General features: G+C 42.2%; 1 protein-coding gene and 1 long non-coding RNA gene across 7 annotated transcripts; one reads left to right on the forward strand and one right to left on the reverse strand.

Moving 5' to 3' along the window:
* Positions 1-8: 8 nt before the first annotated feature.
* On the forward strand, positions 9-15,344 carry LOC108302687. Its single transcript, XR_001824460.1, has 3 exons — positions 9-300; positions 9,552-9,623; positions 14,579-15,344. It is a non-coding gene; the product is annotated as an uncharacterized LOC108302687 (long non-coding RNA).
* MATN3 (matrilin 3) lies at positions 1,858-22,631 on the reverse strand. Of its 6 annotated transcripts, XM_017526340.1 has the most exons (9): positions 22,349-22,631; positions 16,314-16,880; positions 13,735-13,860; positions 12,513-12,638; positions 10,991-11,116; positions 9,930-10,055; positions 7,167-7,292; positions 4,056-4,166; positions 1,858-2,939 (listed from the first exon to the last, which is right to left on the reverse strand). In XM_017526340.1, the coding sequence occupies exons 1-9, from the start codon at positions 22,572-22,574 to the stop codon at positions 2,884-2,886; spliced, it is 1,590 nt and encodes a 529-aa protein (XP_017381829.1). In that variant the 5' UTR covers positions 22,575-22,631; the 3' UTR covers positions 1,858-2,883. The 6 variants fall into 6 exon arrangements, with proteins under 6 accessions (XP_017381829.1, XP_037593475.1, XP_037593472.1 ...); XM_037737547.1 differs by lacking the exon at positions 13,735-13,860; XM_037737544.1 differs by lacking the exon at positions 12,513-12,638.
* Positions 22,632-22,908: the final 277 nt, after the last annotated feature.

Raw genomic sequence — 22,908 nt, forward strand, 5'->3', positions numbered from 1 at the left:
GCGTAGTGCGCCTGCGCGGACGTCGTTGGGTTTGTGGGCGTGTGGCGCAGAGCGGTGGCTTGGGTTGTCCCGTCCCGTACCCAGACTTCTGTGCCTTTCTGCTCTCCGCGAGAAGCTGGGTCGCGACCTGTCACTGCCAGCCGTGCGCTCGCCCTCTCCGCCGTGTCTCATGGTCCCTGGCCGCCCTACCTCCCGCCATACACCTCTGATGGTCGCGATGGAGCCGCATCTCAGGTGTCAGCACTATAAACCAAGGAGGAAAGGCGCCCGTTCGAATAAGGGCAAATGATTTAATGTTTTGTAAGCCCCAAAGTTCCAGCATTCTTGAAAGAGAAAAGCCATGTACTGTATTTGATAGGTTGGCGCTACGGGCCAGATGAAAGTGCAAATGTGCATATTGAAATCTTGCAAACCTCTGTGTCTTTGGGGATTCGAGAACCCTCTGGAGCAATTTAGGAATAGGAGATTTTGTTTATTCTGCTTGTTTTGACATTTTTTAACTGTTTAAGCTATTACCGCAACCCCAAGGGTCCTTTTAAAAGGAATTTGTATAAACTTTAGGTAATTATAGCGTACAATTGCTATTGGGCATAGCCTCCTGTTTTACAATATTTGAGCGTTTGGTGTTTTCTCATCTAGAGTCGACTGTTACATATTCTCTTATTTTTCTTACCTTATTTTTTTCTTCGTTCTCCTTTGTCCTTTTTGAATGCCTGAGAGTTAGAAAGCCTCAAAATCTAAGGCATAGGAAATCCAAGTAGAACCACTCTCATGAAATTATTTGGTCTCAACCATGTTTTTATTTATTTCTGGTTTTCTCTTTTACCATAATATAGCATGTAATTTATGCATCAGTAATTAATTTTCCCACTTGGAGTCTTTTCCCATCTCAGACCAAAAAAAAAATGCTCCAATCCTTTAACCTGGGTGATTTGCCTCACCCAGCACAATCTATTACAGAACTGACAATAGTTCCTAGTGCCTTTCCTAGAGAATCTAAACTCCATCCAAAATCAGATCTCCCTTCAATCCTAAATGTTTTCACAAGGGAACCCCCACCTTAAGTAAGCCAATGTGCTTTCTGCGGGTTAAAATTCCATCAGGCTCTGCTTCACAAGCTACTTTATATATTCTGTGATGGTCCTAACCTCTTAACAAGCCAGTTGTGCTTAGCCAACCAGCACAAATTAGTCTCCTGGAGGAATTCTTTCCAAACTTAGCTCAATCCCATTCAGATAATACCTTTGTTTTCCATTGTCTGTGTATCTGTTTAAGATACATTGGCCTCTGCCCATAGGCTCCCTATACTGGACGCATGAGACAAATTAGTATCATCTAATCCAGGAGTTTCCAATAAGCTGGTCAAGACATGATAAGTTGAAGCTAAGTGAAACTCACCTCTCTTTAAATATCTTTCCCTTCTTGCACATGAACTCCCATTTATTCCTTTATACCACCGTTTCTCTGTGGTATATTAATATGTATGTACTGATTTGGGGCTCAGACAAGTATGGAAAATACTACTGTAACTCTATGTCATGGCCTTTCAAAATTTTTGACAAGTAACAATATATGTTTTATATAATATATATTTCCTTTGTGTATTCCGTTTTTGTTCCTTAAAGTTTATATTTTATATTTACATCTGTAGGTGATATGTGCTTTTCAGGAGCTTGTATTAATGTAAAGTTCATCATTATTTAACTAAATTCAGATAATTTTATATTAAAGCCTTTCTGTTGAACCTGAACTTACACTTTTAGCCTCAAGAGTGTGAGATTAAACTATAGGAAGAGTATTAAATTTCTGTCTTTTGATAAGAAACTGTTGAATATCAAAATAATTGTTAATTCTGTATAATTTAAGGAAATATGTTTAATAGACAAAATTGATGATGAGTCATCAAAAAACACGCTAATATGTAAAGGTAATAACTTTTATTATATTAAAGACAATACAAACCAAAAAAAGAATTGAGCAGTGCAAAATTTAAAGGACTGTTTTGTTCTAACAGTTGCAAGTTTCAAAGCCAAAAAATTATATGTATCAAATATATAAGTAAAAAAAAGTTAGGCTTTCACACCTGTAATCCCAGCACTTTGGGAAGCTGCGGTGGTTGGAACACTAACATTAAAAAGACAACATTAGATTTTGTCGACTTACAGCAATTTTATAAATATATAACTTTATTAGTTGGATCCTAAAGCAAAATAATAAAGTAAATTTAAAGTTTTTTGTACTTGGTAAAAAGTTTAACGCCCTAAATTCTCAACAAGTGCTCTTTATTAGTACATTTCTTCTAAAGACCAGAATGAATTAAAAATGGCAATATAATGTTCACTTGATCTATGTTAACTATTTTTAGATATGCGTATTACAATCTATTGATCACATCTTCAATAATACTCCAACAAAATAAGCAACAAACAAAGTGTTAAACAGTTCAAAATTATATTCATTGCAGTTATATGAAGCTGTACGTGTAAATACCTTGTACAATTTGCACTCAGTAATAAGATTGATTTATATTATAAATATTATCAAAAGAAACTAGACCTAAAGTTTCCATCGTGAATATGGTTATCTGACTAATATAAAAATTAAATGGCTCAATTAGTAGATAAAGAAACAAACTTTTCACAGTCATAAGTTAGAGACATTAAAGTTTGCTCTTAATAAGGATCTGTGTATTTATTTCCTTGAAAAAATGATGCTGATCCTTCAGAAGATCTTCATACAACTTATCCAGTAATATTCAAGCATTAATACAGGTTATGGCAAATTATTAGCAGGAACATTGGCAATAACAGGTGTGCAAAACAATGCATGAATATTAAGTATACCAAGCTGTCCACATTTCCAGCTCCGTGAAATTGGAGCAATTTAACGATGTATTTGTCCATATTCATTTACTTTCAACTTCTCCAAAATGTCATCAAGTGGCAAGTTGTTAAGGCCAATACTGTTTATTTTTACACGTTAGAAAATGTAAACACACTTTCAAACACTCAACACAAGATAATTATGTCCTGTGATAAGTGAAAAAAAAAAGCAAAACTGTTTTCTCACCAAAAGTTGAATTCAGTCTAAAAGTCAAAAATCCTATTCTTCAGAGATCACAATAAAAGTAGACCACGGCAGTGGTCTTCAGATGTTTTTGTTCACATAAAATTTAATTGGAGCAGCACCTTCGTGGGAGGGATGGGAGAAGCAATGTTTATGAAGTCTTGGTTAAAGGGATTGTTGGATTGTCCCTTCGTTTGGCTCTCTCAAGATTCTACTTTTCTAAGGAATGCACCTGAGTAGATCTAGGGTAAGTGAGAAATATGCCTTTCTTATGTAAAGTTAGGAGAATGGTGATGCCGAAATGAGAGATGAGAAAAGAAAATAACAACTGATTCCAAGTAGCATCTTAAGCAAGTGAAAGATTTGTAAATTGATCCTTTGAAACTATCTGTACCTCCCTTAAAAGTCTCCACATATGCCTAGATTACCACAATCTGAATTCCACTCCTCTGAGGTACATAGGAACAGAGTTGTTAACTTGAACTGTTCTGATAAACTTTTCCGGAGTTATTCCTTTGGAGAAAGAACTGATTTTGAATGTTTCTGAGGCTGTATCGTGTTACATTTTAAAATCTGCTTTTTGACCACTTGGCTAGTCAAAGTGTACAACTGTGTGTAATCTGAGGTATCACACCCCATTCATCAGCTGACTTGCTTTCTGCATGTACAGATTCTGAACTAAGCCATATTAAGGAATCATTAGCATAAATGTTCCATCTGTTATGTAAGAGCATCATTAGGGGCATATACAGTTATGGAAAAGCACTAGGGAACGAAATAGGCAGCTTTTATGTGTAAATACTGAATGAGTGAAACAGTGTATTAAACCATGAGAAAATAACTCTAAATTTTAAGTTGTATATTACTACTGCTCATATTAAACCTTAACAAACCAGTCACTTGCCTGTGGAATGTCTTAAAGTGTTTGGCCCAATTGTAGTACCTAGGTTGGCTCCAGGCGGAAGCATAAAACCTTCCAGAAAGGATATGTTTAGTGTTCAGTCTCTGAAGATACGAGCTGACCTTATCTTGGAATGCCAATGTTGCTTCACATCCACAAGCATCTTCAGTGGAAACGAGTCTTCGTGCTTCCTCAATCACTGAAGACAATGACAGTACACAAATATACTATGTAGGAATAGCTATCTAGGAATCATAACAAATCAGGAAATCCACAATCAAATATTTCCACCATTAAGACTTACCAAAGTGCATTTTCCAAGAGGGAAAGGAATATATGAACAAACAAAAAGATGAGAAAATACTTATCACAGAAAAATGTCTTAGGAGTCATTGGCAAAAATGTTTATAATTGTCAAGCTAAGTGATGCTTAAATGAGTGTTCATGATTTTCTTTCCTGTACTTTTGTGATTGCCAGAAATTATTCATGATATAAAGTAAATTTAGAAAAACATGGTTGATATGGAGGGGGAAGGATATAGAGATAAGACAGTGTTCATGTGATGCTATGTAATTAAGAAATGAAAATGGGCCTGGTACAGTGGCTTATTCCTATAATGACAGCACTTTTGGAGTCTAAGGCAGAAGGATTGCTTGAGGCCAAGTTTGAGACCACCCTGGGCAACAAAGCAAGGGCCTGTCTCTACAAAAAAGCAAAACAGTTACCCAAGCATAGTGGCACACACCTGTAATCCCAGCTACTTGAAAGGCTGAGACGGGAGGATCACTTGAGCCCAGGAGTTCAAGGCTGCAGTGAGCCACGATCACACCACTGCACTCCAGCCTGAATAACAGAGTAAAACCCTGTCTATTAAAAGTAAATAAATAAAACTAGGACAATAGTCCTCTATTTGTGTGGCCAAAATATATCAAAGATGAAAACAAGGCTCAGGCACAGTGGCTGACACCTGTAATCCTAACACTCTGGGAGGCCGAGATGGGTGGATTGCTTGAGGTCAGGAGTTGGAGACCAGCCTGGACAACATGGTGAAATCCTGTCTCTACCAAAAATACAAAAATTAGCCAGGCATGGTGTCATGCACCTGTCATCCCAATTACTTGGTCAGCTAAGGCAGGAGAATTGCTTGAACTCTGGAGGAAGAGGTTGCAGTGAGCTAAGATGGCACCGCTGCACTCCAACCTGGCTGAGAGAGTGAAACTCCATCTCAAAAAAACAAACAAAAAAAAAAGATAAAAACTACGTTAAGTCCTGATTTCCTGTAGAGGACTGTTATTCTATTGAATGGTTTGAAGTGAGAGTCTTAGTTCTTACCAATAAATACTTTGAAACTAAAAATTCAGGTTTGTATTGACATTTAATCAAATATGAGAGGTGAAAAAAGTAACTCCTATTTCTTTCTGTAATTCAGTGAGGCAGCTATTCCTACTCAGTATCAGGGCTCCTCCTAAAGTTGTGAATAGAAATAAGAGTGGCTTCCCAGGTCTGAAGACTGGTGTATCATTTTCCTATGGAGTAATGCTATTACCTGAGGACAGGAAATGGTCCTTTGCTGCAATATTTTTACTCTAACATTTTACAAAGATCCAATGTAGGGATGGGAGATCACAAATACATTAAATGTAATCTATCATCTATCCACCTGTCTAAATCCTATTGAACCTTTTAGGGACAGCCAGCCCAAATCCCATCTTAATCAGTCAATAAACCAAGAATTATCTACTGAATATCAACTACATGTCCATCATCCCTGTACCCATAAGATGAGTGCTTATAATACTTGTTCAGTGTCTGTCTTCCTGATAGACTCTAAGTTCTATGAGGGCATGGGCTCAGTGGGATATTCTAATTAAAACACTTCATAGAAAATTGTAGACCTGGGTTATGGCAAAACTGAAAATTGAGAAATGGAGAAATGGTGCTTATAATAGCACCAGAAAGAATAAGATAGTTAGGAATAAATAGTTTTTAAAGTGCAAGACTTGTACACTGAACACTATAAAATAATTTTGAAAGAAATTAAAGAAGAACTAAAAAAAAAAAAAAAAAAAAAAAAAAAAAAAAAAAAAAAAAAAAAAAAAAAAAAAAAAAAGGACAAACCACATTAATGGAAAGAAAGACTCTTAAAATGGCAGTACTCCCCAAGTGGATCTCTAGATTCAATACAACGTAGCTATCCAGTGCCCCAGCAACATTTGTGAAAAAGACTGTTCTTTCCCTTATTAAATTGTCTTAGTACCCTACTACCCAACTTAAGACTTAAAACATTATGAATACTGTTAAACAGACATCATTTAAAAAGCAAAATGATAGGAGATATTTACAATAAGTAAAAACAAAAAATAACTTACAATGTGAAGAGTTCCTATGAATCAATAAGAAAAATACAAATAACCCAATTGAAAAATATAAAAAGGACATAAATAGCATTTCCAAATATGGAACTCGTGACCAATAAGCATAGGAAGAGATGCCTCACCTCATTAGTAACTGGGAAGTGAAAAAATCCACTACATTGGCAAAAATTTAATTCAACAAACCAAATGTTACCAAGAATGTGGTTCTTAGATCCTGACAAGCAAAAGCATTGAGGGGAGAGTGAAAACAAGCGAGTACAGGGCATGCTCCTGGACCATCAAACAGCCTGCTGTGGCTGGACCATGGGACGCGGGCAGAAGCAGTGAATCTGGGGGCAAATAACGGAGAAAAGTTTTAAAAGCCAGGATGAGGCAAGTAGTTCCCACAGGCTGCGGGGCGTGGGTGATGGGCAGTTATTGTTTCATGGGTAGAGTTTTGGTTTGAGATGATAAAAGAAATTCTGGAGATGGATAGTGGTGATTGTTGCACAACAATGTGAATGTACTTAATGCCACTGAACTCTACACTTGAAAATAATTGAAATGGTAAATTTTATGTACATTTTATCACAATAAAAAAATCCAGACTTAAGCAGAAAGTTTAATTAGAAAGAAAAATGTGAAAAAGAGAGAAGACAAAGAGATCATGGAGGGTAGGCTGCCTGGTGGAGTATCACTGTTTTATTCTGTAGACTAGTGGAGAATACTAGAGAATTCTGACAAGGAGAAAGAATCATAACTGTGCCTTAGACAGAAAGAAAAAAGCTTGCTCCTGAAAAAATTCTCAAACCAAAGGAAATCACCTTAAAGGGCTGGTCCTCACCTGAGCATGTTTTCTTGTCCTCATTCAAGGTGTAGCCAGGATAACAATCACAGTGGTAGGATGTGGCCCCATCACTCACACAAATGTGCTGGCAACCATGAGAGCCTAGGGCACACTTGTCACGGACTGACCACAAGTGGTGCAGGAAAGAAAATATTCACACATTAATTAAATAGAAAAGTAAACACAAACATCTGAGAGAAGAAGCTTCCATTTGGTCCCCGCAAGTGCTGACAATCAACCCATCAGTAGTCAGCAGCAGGCCCCATGCTGCAGGAGCAAGCCTGTTTTCTTTTCCCATACCTCTCATCCCTTTGGCCTCACAGCACACACGTTCCTTTCCTTTTTATCTCTCACAGATATCTAAGGGTGCCTTTTCTTTTTTTCTACCCACAGCACTGGGCAGCACTGAGTCTTGACTCTATTCCAGAACTTACTTCCAGCCTTTCCCGACCGCCACCAATGCTTCCAGCATCCCCAGCTCTCATGGATCATTGTCATGATCATCACCAAAAATAATGTTGTAGGGACCTAATCATAAACGGAGCTAAGTCTGATGCTGCACCAAAAGCTCTACATTGACCACGTGCCTGCCTTCATAGCTTACAAAGTGGAACAGAAAACACTGACCTGGAGACACACGCGCGCACACACACAAGTACAGATGGGGAAATAATACCGCGTTAATAACTATGATGTGTACGCTTAGAGAGCAAAGTGCTTACTATCTATCACAAACAAATAACATTTCAGGGACAAACGCAGTTTGTCCAAGTTTGAGTGGAGAACAGAGCAAATTGCCATACTTGTCCCATGTTTAGACTGGCCTAGGACAACTAAAACAGCAATTCTCCTTTAAAACCCAGAAAGGCTTCCTGGAAGACACAGGTTCCTCCTCTGCCATTGCAGGAACCAAAATAGTTCTTTATTTCCTTCTAATTTTCCTCTTAAATGTCATTTCATGTGCAGAAATTTTGTGGCTCACTAGTGCCTATAGAATAGCATTGTGTGAAATGCATGGCACCATATAATCTATACATAAAGTGCCTTTCCAACCTTAATATGGCTATTCCTTTTCAGTGCTACAATTTACATTTGTTTTCAGCAAAATGCCTTATAGCAGAGTGTTTCATGTTTTTCCCCCTCATTCCACCTTAGTACCCACTCTACAGGTAACAAATGGACATGCTTCCAGCCCTGGCCCTGATCTAGGGCTCTACATTTAATTTACAAGCCTTTCTACCACTAGCAAGGGAAAAGCAGACCATTACAAGGGATCTGCTCCATGGTATGTTTCCCACCTTTATAGCAGTATTCACTATTCCTTTTTTTTTTTTTTTTTTTTTTTTTTTGAGACAGAGTCTCACTCTGTTGCCTGGCTGGAGTGTCGTGGCGCAATCTCGGCTCACTGCAATCTCGACCTCCCAGGTTGAAGCAATTCTCCTGCCTCAGCCTCCTGAGTAGCTGGGACTACAGGTACACACCACCACACCCAGCTAATTTTTGTATTTTTAGTAGAGACAGGATTTCACCATGTTGGCCAGGATGGTGTCGATCTCTTGACCTTGTAATCCACCCACCTCGGCCTCCCAAAGTGCTGGGCTTATAGGCATGAGCAACTATGCATAGCCATTCACTATTACTTTAAAATATGTAAATAGGCCAGGCACAGTGGCTCACACCTGTAATCCCGGCACTTTGGGAAGCCAAGGCAGGTAGATTGCTTGACTTCAGGAGTTTGAAACAAGCCTGGGCAAAATGTCAAAACCCCATCTCTACAAAAAATACAAAAATTAGCCAGGTGTTATGGCATGTGCCTGAAGTCCTAGCTACTCAGGAGGCTGAGGTGGGAGAATCACTTGAGCCTGGGAGGTAGAGGGTGCAGTGAAGCCAAGATCCCACCACTGCACTCCCGCCTGGGTGACAGAGTGAGACCCTGTCTCAACAAAGAGAAGAAAAAAACAAATATATACTAACTTTCCCACTAGTACATCTTTCTCTTCTGTTCCTCTTTGCTGTCCTGTGCTTTGTACACTAAGACAGTATGGCTTAGGGGTTAACAGCCTATGTAACCACCAGGACAAGTACCTGGGTTCAAACCCTGGCTCTGCTACTTACTAGCTGAGTAACCATGGGCAAGTTACTTAATCAGCTTCCTCCTAAAGCTGCTGTGAGTGTTAAGCGGCATTACTGTAGCTAAAAGGCCTAGAATCCTGCATGGCCTACAGTAGGCGTTGAAGAACACGGGCTGCTGGCATCTGGGAGTATTGCCTGCCTTAATTGAAAATTTTCTTTGATCTATGTTTTTTAAAAATAAATTGCTTCACTTTATTCCATACTATCTGTTAGTCTGAATGGAAATCTGTTTTTGGTTTGTTTGCCCAGGTCTTCAATGTTCCTGGCAGCTTAAGGTACCAACTGGGACACTTGCCACTAGTTTGAGAAGTGCAGCCATAGGTGAATCCTCTCCACCAAACTTTCTTAGTCATCCTGCCCTGAACAAATAAATCAGCTCAAGCCAGTCCCCTGCCAGTGCCACTTTGCTCTTCTCTCAATTGAAACCTTCACTGTCCTTCAAGACCCAACACCAGCCCTTCACAGATGCCCACCTCCCCAGCCTCTATAGCCCTCCATCAGTGTCCATCAGTCCTCTCCCTGGCTCAGTCTCTGCTTTCAGAAGGAGCTGGCTCTCTGCTGGTGAGTTGCAAGTTGGTTTCACTGTAAAAGGCCCAAGTATGAAAGAATTTGTTGAGTGGATCTTACCTGAACATGTTTTTTTATCTGCATTCAGAGTGTAGCCCTCATAGCATTCACAGTGATAGGAATCTGTTCCGTCATTCACACAAATGTGCTGACACCCATGGGTACCCAAAGCACATTTGTCTTGAGCTGTGAAACAAAAATTCGCCCAGCCTTAAGTTACTCAGAGGCAGAAACTTATGCTTCTTTATATGCTCACAATGCTTAGTGCCATACTGGGAACAAAGTAGGTGCCTAGTACTTTTCATTGGTTTCCTTTAAAAAAAAAAAAATGGGGGGACTTAGTGACATGCCATTTCCTTCGTTTATCTTGAAGTCTATATCTCTTCAAGGGAGAGGAAAATATACATCAAATCTAAAACACATTCCGTATGCCAAAGCTAAATGCCACCTTGAGAGCTTGGAATTTCTCTCAGAAGTTTTTTTACGTTTATAAATGCCTCCCTGTCCTGCCAGTAAGTTTAAATCAAATTAATGAGGATTAACAGCAATGGCATGGGCTCATTGGCCAATGTATAAGGCTTAGTGTCACTGATGATTGATCATCTAGAAACTGCCAGGGAGTGACTGGCCTCAAACTTACTGGAAGATTTGTGTGGGTCTAATTCAGACATTCACAAAGTCTTCTTTACTGAAATCATCCAGCTTTAAGATTAACACTACAGAAAACTTCCAGGCCAAGTTTTAACTGGAAAAAGATCAGTTCATCCTATCACACCAAATAGTTTCTGTCCAACTGACTTCCATCAAAATTTCCTCTTTGCTTAAAAGTGCTCAGTGTACAGAACTATAAAATTTTCCTGGATAAAGACCCTACATTTAATTAGCTTTTCTCACCCTCCCTCCACTCCCTACCTATTTCCCAGTAATTTTCTGAAGTAATCTATGTTTGCTCCAGTGAGCTCACCACCCTCTAAGCAATGTGTACCTTCATCTAAAAGTGTGGTAGCATGTCTGAACCTTGATTCCTTAAGTTACCTTTAAGAACCTCTTTGCTGATGAGTTGCAAGTTGGTTTCACTGTAAAAGACCCAAGTATGAAAGAATTTGTTGAGTGGATCTTACCTGAACATGTTTTTTTATCTGCATTCAGAGTGTAGCCCTCATAGCATTCACAGTGATAGGAACCTGTTCTGTCATTCACACAAATGTGCTGACACCCATGGGTACCCAAAGCACATATGTCTTGAGCTGTGAAACAAAAATTTAGGAGAAACGAAATAAAAGGTGGAAGAGTCTTTTATTACCCATGGATAGAAACCTTATTTGCAGCTAGAAACATATGAGGAAAACTTACTGCAAACTATTCAAAGTCATTGGCGCTATTTTTTCTAAATAGAAGTTAACTGAGTTAAATGAAATCCTGCACATACAATAATTATTCTCTGACCTTCCCCAATTTCTTCTCAAAATCATCAGTATTGAGTTTTTACAACTTAAGTATCTCATAAATACTTTCTAAAGCATTCCTTTTAGGCCTATTAAACTTATCCCAACTCAGAGGGATACCAACAGTTGTGTAACTAATTATACTGGATTCAGAAAGACATAGAAATAGAGTTTGAAGAAATTATAGTTCAACCCTCTCCTATTTTTAAGATGAGAGAAAGGAGCTCAAGGGAGACCAGTTGATTCAGAGCAGCATAAGAACTCACGACACAAATTTTCATTCAATGCACTTTCCTCTGTACTGATATATTTTTAACTATTTTTTATTTTTAAACAATTTTTTATTTTTAAACTTTTAAGATAATTTCTGATTTATAAAAAAGTTGCAAAAACAGTGCAAAAATTCCTGTACTTCACCCTGTTTCCCCAAACAGTAATTTACATAACCATAGTATGATTATCAAACTAGAAACTAACATTGATATACTATGATTTACTAATCTACAGACATTATTCAAATGTTGCCATTAATGCCCTTTTTCTGGTCCAGGACCCAATCCAGAATTCCACATTGCATGAAGTTTCACATGTCCTCCAATCTGGGACACTTCCCACATCGCTCTTTGTCTTTTATGACTTTCACACTTCTGAAAAGTACTAGAAACTATTTTGTGAACTGAGAACGTCTCTCAGGTTGGATTTTTCTAATGTTTCCTCGTGATCCTGAATTTTTAGCAAGAATACTACAGGTGTGCTGTTGTGTCCACAGTATTGAGCCCAGCATGTCAGGTCATTCATAATGTCACTATGTGTCATCACTGATGATGTGAACTTTAATCACTCGGTTAAGGTGATGTCTGCCAATTTCTCCACTATAAAGTTATTGTTTTTCCCTTTGTAAGCAACAAGTACTTGTGGGTTGTTATGTGATTCAACCTACTAAATTGTCTGTAGCACTTGGGAAGACCTGTTCGGGCTGGGCACAGAGAAGGAAATGTGCAACACATGTATATGTTTGGGCGGAGATCCATACATGTTACCATTTCTAACGTTTTGGATAAGACTTAGAAATGGGAAAAGCTCAAGGTGCCAAAAGAGGAAAACACACCTACTTCCCAGTCAGTGTGACCTGCCCTTCCATCACTGGGTAGGTAGGCAGATAGCTAAGCAGCAATAGGAAAGCTTCTCCCTCACTTACCTGAACAAGTTTTCCTGTCTTCATTCAAGGTATAACCTTCATAGCACTCACAATGATAAGAGCCACTTCTGTCATTCACACAGACGTGCTCACATCCATGGGTGTTAAGAGCACACTTATCAAGAGCTATCAAAAGATGATTGAGACAAATGTAAATGCATGCAAAGCATGGCAGCAATAAATAATTATGGGTCATGCCACTTAGACACACACACACACACACACACACAGACACACACACAGAGAGAGAGAGAGAGAGAGAGAGTGCTAATAAAACAAGGGAGGGGTGGCTGGGAGTTGGGAACCAACCCTCTGGTCTTGGCTCTTTCACTGACAGACCCTGTGACATGGGTAAGTTTTCTCCTTTCTGTCCATATCAATTTCATTATCTATAAAATTAAATTATCTCTAAGTTTTCCTTCTCTCAAAAACTTTTTTCTAAGGTTAAAAAAAAAAAATCTAATTCCCATTCCTCATTAACTCCATGTACGTGTCTATGTACCAGACCAGTGAGTACCCCTCTAACTTTCCTACTTCTTCTAGATTCCATGAGCATCTATGACTATAGAGAGGAAGATGGTAGCTTGTGTGCAATTAAATAAAATCCAGGAAAAATTCCAAATCCTCAAAAGGACTGAGAATCTTGGACCTTGTCTTTTCCCCCTTTCTTTTTTGTTTTTGTTTTTATGAGACAGGGTCTCCCTCTGTCATGCAGTGGCATTATCATAGCTCACTGCAGCGTTGACCTGCTGGTCTCAAACAATCCTCCTGCCTCAGCCTCCCAAGTAGCTGGGACTACAGGCATGCACCACCAAGCCTGGCTAATTTTTTTAAATTATTTTTTGTAGAGATGGGGGTCTTGCTGTGTTGTCAAGGCTAATCTCGAATTAGGCTTCAAACTGTCCTACCACCTCAGCCTCCCCAAATGCGGGAATTATAGGCATGAGCTACTACACTCAGCCTGGACCTCTTTCTTAGTAGCCTTTTCTCCTATGATTTTATTTAAAACTTAAAAGGTATGGAAATAAGCTGATTTACGTATCATTTCACTTCCCTCCCTAAGCTCCTTTTCAGGGAAAACTGCTGATGAACAACAGTAAACCAGGCAAAAGGCAGTTGAGTAAAAAGGGGTCAGAGAGTCAAAGCACAAGGGCAGTCTAAAACCTGGAGCATAGGTTCCCCAGTAATTTGATTCAGTCACAGCCCCCTATGCAGGCCTCACCTGAACATGTTTTCTTGTCAGCATTCAAGGTGTATCCTTGGCTACACTCGCAGTGGTGCTTGCCTTCCCCGTCACTGATGCAGACGTGCTGGCACTGATGTGTTCCAAGCTCACAGGGGTCCAGTGCTGTGCAGAGGAAGTTTGCGACGGTCAGCATTGACACTCAGGAAACATCTCAGATACTTTCTCCCAGGTCAAATAGACATTGCTCTCCAGGTTCCTTTCCCAGACTATCTTTACTTCACTATAAAAATTGGCTGTTTTCTGCCTCTGGCTTATTAGCAATGCTACTCTTAAACTAGAAATCTTACTAATTTAAAAGTACACTTCTTGCTATATAGACTTTCTCAAAGGAGAAAGGGAATTTGAAACTTGGAACTGACGCCAAACACTTACACAGGCCAGGCAATTGATGTTTTATTTGGCTTATCCACGTCCCTATGAAGAAAAAATGTGTTCTTCCCCACCACAAGAAATGGGAGAACAATAATGTACAGCCTGAAGTGCTACGAGCTAGTCGTCCCACTGTAGCCAGAATCTGATTTCTAAGAGTTGTATAGTCTATGTCTAAACAGAATTCTCACACAAGCATATGTCTAAGCCTAGAATGAACTCACAGGTGGGCAGTGGTACATGTGGTAGAGGGCAATGAGGGTAACTGTTTTCCGAGTATTTAAGATGGGTGAACTCATCCATACGCTAAATCCGTAATGAACTCATATGCTAATACAGACAGGTAAAAAGAAAAGGAAGATCAAAATAAATGAGATTACATTAGGTAAACTACATCTCCAACTTTTTGCTCCTGGAATGATTTATGTCTCATTGGATATTTTTTTCCTAGTGGCCTGTTTTGAAAGATGAATCAATGAATTAAGTCATTTCTGAGAAACCAAGGAGGCCTGTTGGAGGAGGCTGGCCCTCCTATGGCAGGTAACCCAGCCTCCACTGCGCTTGGCAACAGGACAAGGCTAATATTTTCCCAAGAAGGGCCTTTTCATGCAACGATCTTTCCAAGCAGTTGACTACAACAAGCTGCCCCTCAGTCTTTTTTCCATAGAGAGGGCATTTTTCTCCCAGAACAAGCAGATCTTTTGTACCATAAGGAAAAGATTGCCACTCACCACTTGTTACTTTACAGCCTTTGAAGCCCAACCCCAGGTGCTAGCTTTGAAACCCAACTTTGCCACAGACCAGCATGTTGATGGAAAAGCTCTCACCCACAAGCATGGAGTGGGAGGGTGATTTCCTGGGAGAAAGAAAGCCACTTTCTTTTTGGAAGCCAATGAATGCCAAGTAGATGCTACCAAAGCCAGTGATGGCTTGTGAAAGCCTAGTGTCCTGGGACAGGAAAGACAAGGGGATCCCAGCCAAGTTTGGCTGCAATGAGGCCAAACTTTGCCCAGACCAAGACTTCATCCCCCCTTTTCCTGCCAAACTGTTGATGGCTGGCTTTCGCATTAACTTAGATAAAAAGTCTCTTTGAAATTTACCAATTGTAATTAATTATTGGTTCGTTTGTTTGTTTCACTCCCATCCCTAGAATGTTACTTGATGGTAGGGAGGGATTGCTTTTATCTTTTTACCATCAGAGGTCAATAAGTGCATGCGTGGAACAAATTATATTGCAAAAAGATATCTCTGTTTAAAAATTCACCTAAACTAGAAATTTGTCCACAACTGCTTGGATATTCACACACAGGCATCAAAAGATTATTTCCAGATGATACAAAATAAATCATGAGTCCCACAAATCATAATTCTGACCAGTGAGTAAAAATAAACTCCAGCATTAAATGGATCTGTATTCCTAGATTTGATCAATTTACGCTAAAAATTCCAATAAAATTAGCCCATTCTTATTCAAATTCCATCCTAAAGGATGGAGGGAGTAGCAGAGTAACAGAATGATTTCTTAAGATCATCTTGCTTTCCTTCAAGTGCACTGAAACCCTAATCTGCCTGGTCCCTGAATCCCATTGTTCAACAAAGAGTAATCAGATAGAGGGCCCAATCTGAAAACAAGAGCGTTCACTAACTGCGCGCTGGGGCTGATGGTGACGTTGGAATAGAGGCCTGCTGACTCTTCCAAGGACAGACGCTGCTCCCTGCCTTCTACAGGAGAACAAACAGAGTTCTGTGAGATCTAGAGATGGTAAAACTAAAAAAATATGTATCAGGGGGAAAAAATGTAGTGGTGGGCAGAGAGGGCAGGAGAGGCATCTTGAGTTTTGTTTTCCCTATCCTTACAGAGAACAGCGGGGTCATTTAGCCTGGATGTTTGCAGACCTTCACAGTTCTAATGCAAACATGAAGATTTTATGAGGAAACCAAGTTTCATATAATACAGCTCTATATTCCTAAACCAACATAGTGTGCTTAGGTTGGTCACACGTGCGCATGTGTGCGCGTGTGCACGCACGCACGCACACACACGCACACACACACACACACAGGATATATTTAAGTTTTTCATTAAATTTCCGCCAAAAAAGAAAATAAAACTATTTTCTCTGGGTATATAATGTCTGAATATAATAACATCCTTTCTAGTTGGAAGCAAAGACTGACCAACTTACCACAAAAGGTTTCCTGGAATCTAGAGGACAGTTTCTCAATGACCCCATAGGTCTCCACATAGAAAACATGCTCCTCTAGAGGCTCACTGGCCATCATCTTGAGGGACTCCATGTCTGCCCGGTCCACACCCACAGCATAGAGCTCAATACCAGATGCTCGGGCCCGAGCCGCCACCTCATTCACCTGGTCCTGGGGCCTCCCATCTGTGACAATAATGGCCACCTTAGGAATGTTAGAGGAGGGCCCTCGAGCACCTGCCTCCACTGTGAAGGCTTCATCCATTGCTGTCTGGATGGCCAGGCCTGACATAGTGCCTGTTGACAAGGGTGTGATTCGACCCACAGCCTGCTTCAGGGACTGCTTATCTGTGTAGGCCTGGAGTTGGAACTCAATCTTCACGGTGCTAGCATAGTTCACTACTGCCACCCGCGTGTCGGCCGGCCCAATGTCCAGAGTGTCGATTATCCGGGAGACAAAAGTTTTCACTTTGGTGAATTCCAGGGGCCGTACGCTACGAGAGCTATCAATGATAAACACCAGGTCCAAGGGCCTGCTCTTGCAAACACCTGCAAAAGACCAAGCAATGATCAGACCACAGTTAGAAATGCAATAAGCCTCACTTCCAGAGAACTCTGGGATTCCAGGAGGCAAGGCAAGGCAGCATCTCCTGACCCCAACATCACCACGCTTGTGACCTTCTCCAAGACCATCTTCTCTTTCGGTGTTGAAAGCACCAAGGACTTCAGAACTCCCTAGTGAGAATCACCTAGAGATGTGAAGTTTCCCCAAATACCTCACCTGCAGGCTGGCTGAACCCTGAAATTTCACTTAGAACCTCATCCCTCTGCTTAAGCTTTTGCTCCCAAGGTCCCTCAAGATTGCTGGGAATTAATGGATTCTAGACCTTTCTTAAGCACCTTGGCTATCTGGAGCAATTGGACAAATGTACCCCTGAACCATGTAAAAGGCTTTGGGCCCTCAGGGACAGCCTCACTGCAAACCACTGTGCCCAGGCCTCAGGCAATGGCAGTCTGAGGCAAGGCACTCAGGGGCTCTTCTGGTGGCCCCTTTCTTGTACTACACTTCCAAGAGGGTGAAAACTGCTCCAGAACCCCTGAATCCTCCCTCTATCTGGCCATCATTTCTGTTTAGTGAATTTAGGGGCCCACTAGAGCCATGAGCTAATTAAAAGTAGAAAGAGGGATGCCAACTTAATCTTGAATCTGTTTAGTCCACTTCCAACTTCGTGAGCATGTCTCGTAAGAAGCAGGGATTGTGATCTGGTATCTACCCTACTGCGCCATCAAACTCTCTTGGTCATCTCTCTTTCACTTATTCATTCACCAAAAACATTTTTTGAGGGTCTACATGTATGAAGCCCTGGAGCTACAAAAACGAATAAACCAGATTCCCCACCTTTAAAGAACTTATCTCTTTTCTACACAAAAGTACCTGACATACTATAGCATTACAGTACATTTTAGTGTTCAACTATTCTTTCCCATTCTTTCCTGTTTCTCCCAACCCGTTTGCACACCCTCTTTCCTCAATACAAAAATTAAATCCACAATTCGGGATGAGATGAGAAAAAAGCCAATCACTAAACTTCATTTTTTTTTTTTTTTTTTTTGAGACGGAGTCTCGCTCTGTTGCCCAGACTGGAGTGCAGTGGTGCAATCTTGGCTCACTGCAACCTCTGTCTCCCGAGTTCAAGCAATTCTCCTGCCTCAGCCTCCTGAGTAGCTGGGATTACAGGCACACGCCACCACATCCAGCTAATTTTTGTATTTTTAGTAGAGACGGACTTTCAGCATGTTGGCCAGGCTGGTCTTTAACTCCTGACCTCAGGTGATCTGCCCACTCTGGCCTCCCAAAGTGCTGAAATTACAGGTGTGAGCCACTGTGCCCAGCCCTAAACTTCCTTTTCAAGCCCTTCTTTCCCCTTCTCACCTGACACACATGCACACGCTTACAGGCATTACCCGCATGCAGCCTAAATGGAAGCGAGGTCCTGGGGCATGAGGTGCCACTCAGGGCTCTTTTCTTTCCTAACAAGGAGGCAGAAGTTGATTGCTCTAAGAAGGCAATTCACTTAGTGAGTAGGAAAAAATGTAGATTCAAAATTAATGCCTAGACTAAGCAGTTTACAGAAAAAAAGCCTTACCTGGAACAGTCTACCTTATATGTCTCTGTCTAGTTTTCTTTTAGAAGCAGAAAATTATCTTCTTGTTTTTAGCCTGTTGTTTGGAGGTATTTAAGAAAAATGAAATTTTTCCTTTCAGTAACACTTTAGGAATCACAAGGTACCAACACATCAACCCTGTGAAGCTGGAGGTGCAGAGGTCATTTTTATACCCATTTTACAGGTGAGAAACCTGAGGTTCAAGGAGGTGTGAAACTAGAAAGTGGTAGAGCATGGATTGGACTCCAGGCTTCCAGACTCCCAGCCCCTGGGGGCTTGCTACTGAATCCCAGTCACCTCTCTCTGAGACATTTTCCTCCACAAAAATCAATATTCTCTCATGTATTTGGTAAACATCCTGCATGTTGACTTTGAGCCACCACCCTGCAATATGCTGTATGTCATGTATTTAGTTAAGTCAAAAGGAATTAAAGCCAGGCACAGTGGCTCACGCCTGTAATCCCAATACTTTGAGAGGCTGAGGGAGAAGGATCACTTGAGCTCAGGAGTTCTAGACCAGCCTGGGCAACATAGGGAGACCTCATCTCTACAAACAATTTAAAAATTAGCCAGGCATGGTGGCAGGCACCTGTAGTTCCAGCTACTTAGGGGGCTGAGGTGGGAGGATCGCTTAAAGCCAGAGAGTCAAGGCTGAAGTGAGCCACAATCACACTACTGCACTCCAGCCTGGACAATAGAATGAGATCCTGTCTCTAAAAGAAAAAAAAAAAAAAAAAAAGGAATTAATTGAAGTTTTTTCTTTATTTAAAAAAACCAACTCCAGCAGCCATAAAAAAGGATGAGTTCATGTCCTTTGGGACATGGATGAAGCTGGAAGCCATCATTCTGAGCAAACTAACACAGGAACAGAAAACCAGACACCACATCTTCTCACTTATAAGTGGGAACTGAACAATAAGAACGCATGGACACAGGGAGGGGAACATCACACACCAGGACCTGTCCGGGGATGGGGGCCAAGGGGAGGGAGAGCATTAGGACAAATACCTAACGCATGCGAGGCTTAAAACCTAGATGATGGGTTAATGGGTGCAGCAAAACACCAAAGCACATGTATACCTATGTAACAAACCTGCAGGTTCTGCATGTGTATCCCAGAACTTAAAGTTAAAAAAAAAAATCTGAATAGCAAACATTTGTCATCAGTTGTCTCTAAGGTTAGCCACCATAATACTTCAAAAGAACCTTTGTGTCTACAATCTTTTATCTTAACCAGAACATTTCCTTTCCATGGATCCCAGGTCTTTAGACAAAGTCAACTGTCAACCAGAAAATGTTTAAATTTTCTTATAGCCTGGAAGCCCCACCACCACCAGCTTTGAGTTGTCCTACCTTTCTGGACCAAACCAATGTATTCCTTAAACGTATTTGATTGATGTCTCATGCCTCCTTAAATTGTATAAAACCAAGCTGCACCCTGACCACCTCGGGCACATGTTCTCAGGTCCTCTTGAGGGCTATGTCACAAACCATGGTCACTCATATTTGGCTCAGAATAAATCTCTTCAAATAAAAAATAAAAAATAAATTAAAAAAAAAAAACCTCCAGAATTTGACTTCATTCCTGGAAAGTCCTATAGATCTAGAACTAAGAAGAAGAATTATGTTGAAAATCCTTCCTGGAGATGGGTCAGAGTATTTTTGTATAATTAGAAAAAGAAAGGCAGGGTGGCAACATGAAGATATGAACTCTGTAATTGACAGTTCTTTCACCAACACCCAAATGGTGTCCTTATAAATATCATGGCTATGTTCTTGTAACTAGACATATATGATTTCTTCCTTCTCCACTTGGTTATTCACACCAAATCCTCTATTTAGGGTGTGATATGCAGAATTATGCCCCCCCGAAAGACATATGTCCTAATTCCAGAAACATGCTACTTTTATGTGGCAAAGCGTAGAGACTTTGCAGGTGTGATTAAGTTAAAGACCTCCACACGAGAGGTTATCCTAGGTTATATAGTCAGTCAATGTAATTATAAAGTAGAAGAGGGACGCAGAGGAAAGCAATGTGAGTAACTCAATGTGAAAATGCCTCAATCTGCTTTAGCTAGCTCTGAAGATGGAGGAAAAGGGCCATAAGCCAAGGAACTCGGCAGCCTTCATGCACTGGGAAGGGAAGGGAAACGGATTTTCCCCTAGAGGCTCCCGAGAGGAACGCAGCCCTGATGACGCCTTAATTTTTACCCTACTGAGACCAGTGTCAGACTTCTGACTCACAGAACTCTCAGATAATAAATGTGTGTTGTTTTAAGTCACAAAATTCATAGTGATTTGTTACAGTGGCCATAGAAAACTAATACCTGAGGCTTGATCAGGGTGGCAGAAAATTCTGTAAACATCTGGTTCCTTCCTGATTGGTACTCACTCGGCATCAATCATTAGTTGTTTTGGAATCTCACTCCCATTTACTAGATAACAGCAATGTGATTCCCAAGAACAAATAATCTGAATCTCCTAAAATGTTACCAGACTCACAATACTGTCGAGTCCTTACAGTCCTGCTAGAAATAAAAGCCCATAGCAAAGCTTAGCAATTTCTGGTTGCTAAAAGGAGAGAATTTGGAAAAGGGTGGAATCTAGTATTTATTAAGGTATTACCATTCATGATCAGGTTCAGACACCAGGTAATAAAAGACCAGTGCAGCTTAGGGGAACATGGCCACCTGGTGCTGAATCTCTCCTTCCTCTTCCAGTCCCATCCCAGAGGGAGGCTGGTCAGGACTAGAGCAAGGTTAACTGCTAGAAGAAAGGCTTTCCCTCAATTCCCCACCTGGAGCAACCAGCTACCAGCTGGATCTAACCCTGTGGACCCTGGCACCTCCCGCCTCAGCAGCAATGCTTTCGCCATTTCAAATCTGCCACTTTAAATACTGGAACTGAGTATTTGAATCAGGAAAGAGTCCCCTGAGCTCCCTCTCAGCTTATCCAGAAAGATGCAGAAGGGGTCAGACAATGCAAATCAGCCTGAGGCATGCATCCTGGCTGGCCAGATGAGACTGCATACCCAGAAATGGCCTGGCACAGACTCTCTTTAGCAAGACTGGAGCTGGGGTTTTTGGAAATAAAGATACAATCTTACGCAAACCATATTAAGAGGTTGGTAGGCTGGGGCAGTGGAAAGAGCTTTGCTTGGGATTTTGGAGCCCTCAATTTTACGGTGGGTTCTGACACTGATTCGCAGAGTCCCTTCAAATTGATACGCCTCAGTTTCCCCGCATGTGCTGTCAGGGGCTGTGTCAGACGACCTGCCCACTTCGCAGCACTAGAAGCTTTGCTCTGGTTCAGGAATCAATCACTGACCAAAGAGAGAATTGTTCGCCAAAGACCCAGGGTGTCTTGGTCCTGGGGTAACCTGCGGCTTTTCGGGTCGCCTGGTCTCACACCCCCATCCTTTATTCCCAGGGTGAGGCAGCCTGAGGAGTGTGGGAGGGGAGGAAGGATCACGCCGATATTGGCTGGAGACGGGGGGATTCAAAGAGAGCTAACGGCAAAATCTCAGGAAGGGTTTGCTGAGGTCAGGACTGGGACGGAGCTGGGCGGCAGCCCCTGCGCTCCCCAGCTGCCCTGTGCTCCGGGCCAAGTCACAGGGGAGGCTGCGTGAGTTAGTGCTTCAGGAGACCCGCATTTCTAGCCTGGACACGAGTGACGTTGGGCATCTCCCTCCCCTTCTCTGAACCTCAGCTTCCCCCACAGGATTCAGCCGGGGAGGGACCTCTTTCTCCCGCTCCACGGTCAGCCTGAGGCCGGCGGCAGAGCGTTTGGGGGATGCCCGGGCTTCTCCTCCTCCTCAGATGCTCACGCGTCCCTCCCGCCGCCAGCCTGTACCTGCGCCGCGGGCGCGGCCGGGCTCGCTGGCCCCTGAAGAGGGCGCGCCGTCCGGAGCCGCGGGAGTGGGGCGGCGTCCAGGGCTGCCCCCGGGGCCGCGGGTCCCCAGCCTCCGGAAGCCCGGGCGGGCCACGGGGTCGGGGGCGGCGGGGGGCGGCAGCAGCAGCAGCGGCCAGAGCAGCAGGAGGAGCCCCGGGAGGCGGCGCGCGGGGGCCGGGCGCGGCATGGTGGGCTCGGCGGGCCTGGCGGTGTCCGTCGGGGGCCGGGAGCCCACGCAAGGCGCCGATTTAAAGGTCCCGCGGCCTCGGGCCCCGCCCGCCACGCCATGCCACGCCCGCCCCCGGGCCTCGAGCGCCAGGCGGGCCCAGGGAACCCCGCCCAAGGCCAACAAGGAGCCTTGTCCGCGCATTCCAGCGGCAGAAACGGAATGTCCGGGCGAGGCGGCCAGCGGCGAGGTGGTCACCTCCTGCCCCTGCCCTGCGCCCCGAGCCGGCGGCAGCTGGGTGGGCTCGGCTGCCGTCGCAGCCTCAGTCCTCCCAGTCACACAGGGGCGGGGCGCA

This window comes from Cebus imitator, unplaced genomic scaffold (genome assembly GCF_001604975.1).
Source record: "Cebus imitator isolate Cc_AM_T3 unplaced genomic scaffold, Cebus_imitator-1.0 Scaffold1, whole genome shotgun sequence".
Taxonomy (NCBI): Eukaryota; Metazoa; Chordata; class Mammalia; order Primates; family Cebidae; genus Cebus; species Cebus imitator.

Excerpts from the sequence above, each read along its gene's own strand:
- MATN3 (XM_017526340.1), bottom strand. The coding sequence starts at position 22,574 with ATGCCGCGCCCGGCCCCCGCGCGCCGCCTCCCGGGGCTCCTCCTGCTG. Across the intron at positions 13,861-16,313 it reads ATTCCAGGAAACCTTTTGTG|CACTGGACCCCTGTGAGCTT; the intron begins GTAAGTTGGTCA and ends TCCTCTGCACAG. Across the intron at positions 2,940-4,055 it reads TCAGAGACTGAACACTAAAC|TTGATGACATTTTGGAGAAG; the intron begins ATATCCTTTCTG and ends ACAACTTGCCAC.